Source organism: Phacochoerus africanus, chromosome 9, assembly GCF_016906955.1.
Source record: "Phacochoerus africanus isolate WHEZ1 chromosome 9, ROS_Pafr_v1, whole genome shotgun sequence".
Taxonomy (NCBI): domain Eukaryota; kingdom Metazoa; phylum Chordata; class Mammalia; order Artiodactyla; family Suidae; genus Phacochoerus; species Phacochoerus africanus.
This window is the reverse complement of record NC_062552.1, coordinates 55,266,412-55,271,677: the sequence shown is the minus strand read 5'-3', so window position 1 is coordinate 55,271,677 and position 5,266 is coordinate 55,266,412. Positions and strand designations below refer to the sequence as shown.

The 5,266-nt window shown below is 49.8% G+C and overlaps 1 protein-coding gene across 1 annotated transcript; it reads right to left on the bottom strand.

The window, feature by feature from the left end:
* Window positions 1–3,552: 3,552 nt before the first annotated feature.
* LOC125136619 (myeloid-associated differentiation marker-like) lies at window positions 3,553–5,030 on the bottom strand. Its single transcript, XM_047797464.1, has 2 exons — window positions 4,986–5,030; window positions 3,553–4,509 (listed from the first exon to the last, which is right to left on the bottom strand). The coding sequence occupies exons 1-2, from the start codon at window positions 5,028–5,030 to the stop codon at window positions 3,553–3,555; spliced, it is 1,002 nt and encodes a 333-aa protein (XP_047653420.1).
* Window positions 5,031–5,266: the final 236 nt, after the last annotated feature.

The following is a 5,266-nucleotide window of genomic DNA, read 5'->3' as shown; positions in this document are numbered from 1 at the left end:
TGGGCAATTCTTTGGCTAATGCACAGAGGCATCGCCATCCTATTGGGAAGGAAGGTTGCATTCAGTTTGATTCAGGAAAACATATGAATGTAAAACTCTTTGCACCCACACTTCTGGGAGTCAGTGCATACCTGCTTTGTGCATGACAATATCGAGTCTAACCAAGAAAGAAATGGAACTTTTCTTTCAAGCCAACCTGTGGATTTTAAATAGGGAAACAGTCTTTCAGAAAGCTCTGAAAACTCCTCTGAAGAGCTACAGGGTATGCCAGTATGCATGGAGTTTGAGCGAAAAGAACCAAACAAACGTCTTGGTAGAAGGTTACTGCTGTTTTGGGAGAAATAAATCTCTTAGTCAATGGTTTTAGTGCTTTTCGAAGTTGGGAAGATGCATGCAACTGGGTTCAGAAAAATTTCTCCTGAAAATATCTAACTGTCTGAGGGCTGCTTCTGCCAATTTTCCCAGAGCACAAAGGTCCTCTTCCTGATCTTTGCCCTGAATCCCTTTCAGGCTGGATTATAGGTCAGTGCTGCCGTGGCTCGTGGCTGGACTTTTGTAGAACTGGGTCGTGAGCAACATTTATCACAATCCCTCCCCTTTTGGTCTTAATTTCAGCCAGCTTGAGGCATTTGGGGATCAATTTGTTCTAGGAATGCATATTCCCAGTTCAGGGAAGGATTTCATTGATAAGCCATTCAAAGCACTATTACTCACCTAGTTCTGTGAACAGCAGCCAAGTCTCTGGACCACCCGTCTCACTGGCCTGTCAGCCTCCAGGAAATGGCTTGTTGCTCCTTTCCCTATCTAGGGTCACACTCTTACTACTACAATCATCAGTTTCATAGAACTATACATCAGGTCATTCATTTCAAGTAGACTAGTCATCATTTTTTTTTTTTTGCTCTTTCTAGGGCCACACCCAAAGCATATGGAAGTTCCCAGTCTAGGTGTCTAATTGGAGCTGTAGCTGCTGGCCTACACCACACCCACAGCAACATCAAATCTGAGCCGTGTCTGCGAGCTACACCACAGCTCATGGCAATGGCAGATACTTAACCCAGAGTGAAACCTGGGATCAAACCTGCATCCTCATGGATGCTACACAGATTTGTTTCCACTGAGCCACGACAGGAACTCCCAATCATCATTTTCACTAGAACTCAACTACACAACCATTTATGCAAGAAACAGTGGTCTTATAAAATAGGCAGAATACAAAGGATAGAGCTAGTGACATTAGTAAGGGCATCAGTAAGTTCTGTTATAAGGTAAGGAGTTACATCCCAGGTGCTAGAAGAGGAAACGCTGATCTTTATAACAGAGCAGACATTTCTGCCCTTGGAGTTCTGGTTAACACACAAGGCACAATACACAAGGTACAATGCACCTTCCTTAGGAGGCAGGAGGATCAAAGAGCAAAGAAACATTTTAGGTTTAAATTTTTCTTGCCTTAAAATGTGCATTTTATTTCATTCCTTCTTAAGATGTTCCTGCCACATGAGGCCCCTGGGTGAGGAACCCCTGCTTCCTCCCAGGACAGGAGTGAGAGGCAGCTGTGAGGGGCCTTCCCCTCCCCTCCCCCACAGCTCTGCTGGCCTGGCCCCTCTGCCCTGCTGACACTGGGATGCTGGCCTCTGAGGCTTTGCACTGAGAGCAGGCAAGGAAGAAGGCTTGTGGTGCCTCGCAGCCACCAGTTCCTGTAAGGAGCTGCTTTCCACACCCTGAGCGTGCACAAACATTTACACAGAGGCCTCCAGGTGCTGGCAGGGCCCCTTTCAGACCTAGGGGGCAGGATGTTGGGCACTGGGGTGAGGCCAAACTGCCAGTGTCCCAGGGCTGGGCCAAGCCCCTAAGACTCTGCCTAAGATGGGAATTGGCAGGCAGTGGGGCAGGCTTGCAGAGATGCTGGTTTGTCTGAGAATGGAAATCTACTCAGTTTCTTCTGAACTCCAGGCAAATGTGGTCAATGAGGGAAGGTTGATTTTGTGCCTTTGTCTTTTATTTTCTGACTGAGGTTAAAAAAGGACATCATGAGTGTGGGAGAAGGGACAATTCTCTCTCTGATGGACAGCAGAGGCTGATGGGAGCCAGAAGCTCCAGGAAACCTTTTAACAATGATATGCATTTATATTATTGCATTATTTGGGAGTCCCAGACAAGCAGGAAGCAGCAGCAGAAAACAACTGGCCAACAAGAAACTCATGTGCGCAGAGCACCTTCAAGCAGTACAAGTACTTTGACTCTTCCCATCCTCCCGCTCCCCCCAAGAGATCTGAAAGATACTGTCCCTTTAAGAGTATGCTAGTTTGAGAACACAGTACTTTTGGCCCTTGTGATGAGAAAAAAGAACAGAAAAGCTACCCAGGCTGGCGCCACCTTAAGCCTGGCAGTAGCCATTTTCTCCTTGCAGAGGCAGGGCCAGCTGTCTTGCCACTGAGGCTGGTGGGTCACAGGCTTGTCCCTCACAAACACTTCACACAGTTGTCTTGAAGACAATGCACTCAGTCCTTGGCCAGTTCTGTTTTTGACTCCCCAGAGAGCAGCAGGAATGGAAGGCACCTGCTCCTTGCTACCTTGTAAATGGGCTCTAGTCAGAGCATTTTTGTTGTTGTTGTTGTTGTTGTTGCTATTTCTTGGGCCGCTCCCACGGCATATGGATGTTCCCAGGCTAGGGGTTGAATCGGAGCTGTAGCCACCGGCCTACGCCAGAGCCACAGAAACGCGGGATCCGAGCCGCGTCTGCAACCTACACCACAGCTCACGGCAACGCCGGATCGTTAACCCACTGAGCAAGGGCAGGGACCGAACCCGCAACCTCATGGTTCCTAGTCGGATTCGTTAACCACTGCGCCAGGACGGGAACTCCAGTCAGAGCATTTTGAATAAGCCTGCAACAACTCTGGAGCCAGTTTCAGGTGGGACTGGTGTGCTACCAGGTGGGCAGGGCCTCCGCCCCAGAGTTTCTGCTTTAAGCCTCTTGCTCACTGGAAATTATTGACCCCCACAGTTGTTTTTGTTAATGTTTAAAGGGGAGGTACACTGCACACCAGCCTCCACTGGGAGAAAGGGGGCTGAATTCCTAGCGACCCACCCCCACCAAACACACCCTCCCAACTAATGCACAGCAGGGGACAGGCGGCTTTGGCCATGAGGCCCCTCCCAAGGCCCAGGGTAGGAAGAGCTGCACAGGGGCCTGTGTGATGTGAGTTCAGCACCTTAGGGGATGAGGGGGGCAGAGAAGGAAGACGTCTCAGGGCCCCTATTGATCCGAAGAGGAAAGAAGTGTCAGCGCACAGGAGATTAGAAAAGAACAGACGACCAGAAAGAGCCAGAGCAGAACATGTAGAAAAGGTAAGAGCAGCAAGAGGACGAGGGAGAACAGGATGTGGGCCACCAAAGAAAAGAGGAAGGGAGACAGAGCAGAGGAGGGAAGGGGACAGAAAAGGGAGTGAGACGAGTGGGGAAGGATGGGAGAAGGGAGCGAGGGGAGCCAGGAAGTGGACCTCAGGGGGCATCAGACTCCAGAAAGATACCTCTGGTGAGAAGAGTGACTCAGGAGCCCCTGGGAGGATCTTCAGTCCCCGCAGAAACCCGACAGGACCAGAACACCAGGTCAGCCACGTAAAGGAGCAAGTTGATGGCAGTCAGGACGGTCACAGCCAGTCGCTGGTCCCAGGGGCACACGTAGTAGCTGGGGTCACCCATAGTTGAGGAGGTCACATCGCTGGACTGCTGGGGCTGGCCACCCACCTTCTCATCAAACTGGTAGAGAGGCCAGAGGACCAGTGCACTGTCGTAGAGGCGGACGGAGAGCAGGGTGAGCCCCAGCTGGAAAATGGGGAAGAGGATGGGCCGCCTGTATTCACAGTCCCCCAGGTTCAGCATGAGGACTATGGCTGCCAGGAGGAAGCAGATGGCATACACAGCCACACACCACCCCAGGGCCGGCTGCTCCTGGTATAGGGAGATGTTGCTGATGAAGGCGAAGATGACACAGGCCGTGAAGTTCTCTAGCACCTTCAGCAGGCCTGGCACAGTGAGCACATAGCAGGTGACATCATTGAGCTTGTACAAGTACCAGATCAGTCCAACTTCCATGGCATAAAATACAAGGCAGGAGAACACAGTGGCAACAATGGCCCAGTTCCAGTAAGGCCCAGAGGGCAGGAACTGGATGTAGGTGAAGGAGGCAGAGAGACAGAGGAGAGCAGCATAACAGATGTAGGTGACGGAAAATTTGCACCAGAAGAAAGGAAAAAGGTGCTGGAACAGAAAAATCTGGAGTATGAGGGTTATGAGAGTCACGGCGAAACAGAAGCTCCATATGGTCAGGAAGCAGTTACCTACCGCCCCCCATCCAGTGCCCATGTCAGCCACCAGTGGGAAGGCCAGACAAGTGGAGAACAGTCTACAACCACATACTTGGAGGGTGGCAACCAGGTGGACATGGTAGTTGTGATGTTCAGGCAGATCAAGATCACAGGTATGCCAGTGGTCTTTGCAGTGGACCTGTCAGAGAAAGATCCACTCTGGAGACGGTCTCAATCAGATGCTTGGAAGAGGCTCAGGGACCTGTGGCAGCTGAGGCTCAGGATCTGCAGGGTTTGAAGCATTGGCTCAGATGCTTGGCTAACAGCACAGTTGTTCCAGAATGACAGTCCCTCTCCCATCACCCTTGGCCTTGTCAGGGGACTTGTCTCATCTCAAACCTCAAAGCTGTGTTGGGTCTGGCCTCAAACCATGAACATTTTTTACCTCGTTGAGCTTTTTGCCATTATCTATGGAGAAACAGGGTAGGAGGGTCCTTATCTACAATCCCAGAACTTCAAGTCTCTCAAAACTGTCAATGAATTTTTTTAAATTGTTTTGTAACAAATTTTGATCTAAACAGATGTGAGAAAATTAATGGTCTTTGTTTAATTGACTTAGTGGAAATGTCCAAAAGTGCATTTGCAGAAATACCAATGTGTTTTATTGCAAGGTACTTTCAGACCCCAGTGAGGTGTTATGTCATAGAGTAGATGTACCATGACACCTGACTGAACCTAAGAATTCTCAGTTCTGGAGCATATCTGGAGGAGAGGGTTGTAGTGATAACCCCATTTATTGATGAGAAATCTAAGGTTCAGGAAATCAAGTGCCTTCCCTAAGCTACAAAGGTGAGGATTGGGCACCAAGATAACTGTGCCAAAGTTGTGGGTTTGAGCCCTGTGCTCTACAGCCTAGCATTGTAGCACGGCCCATTGGTGGGAGCCCAGGACCAAAG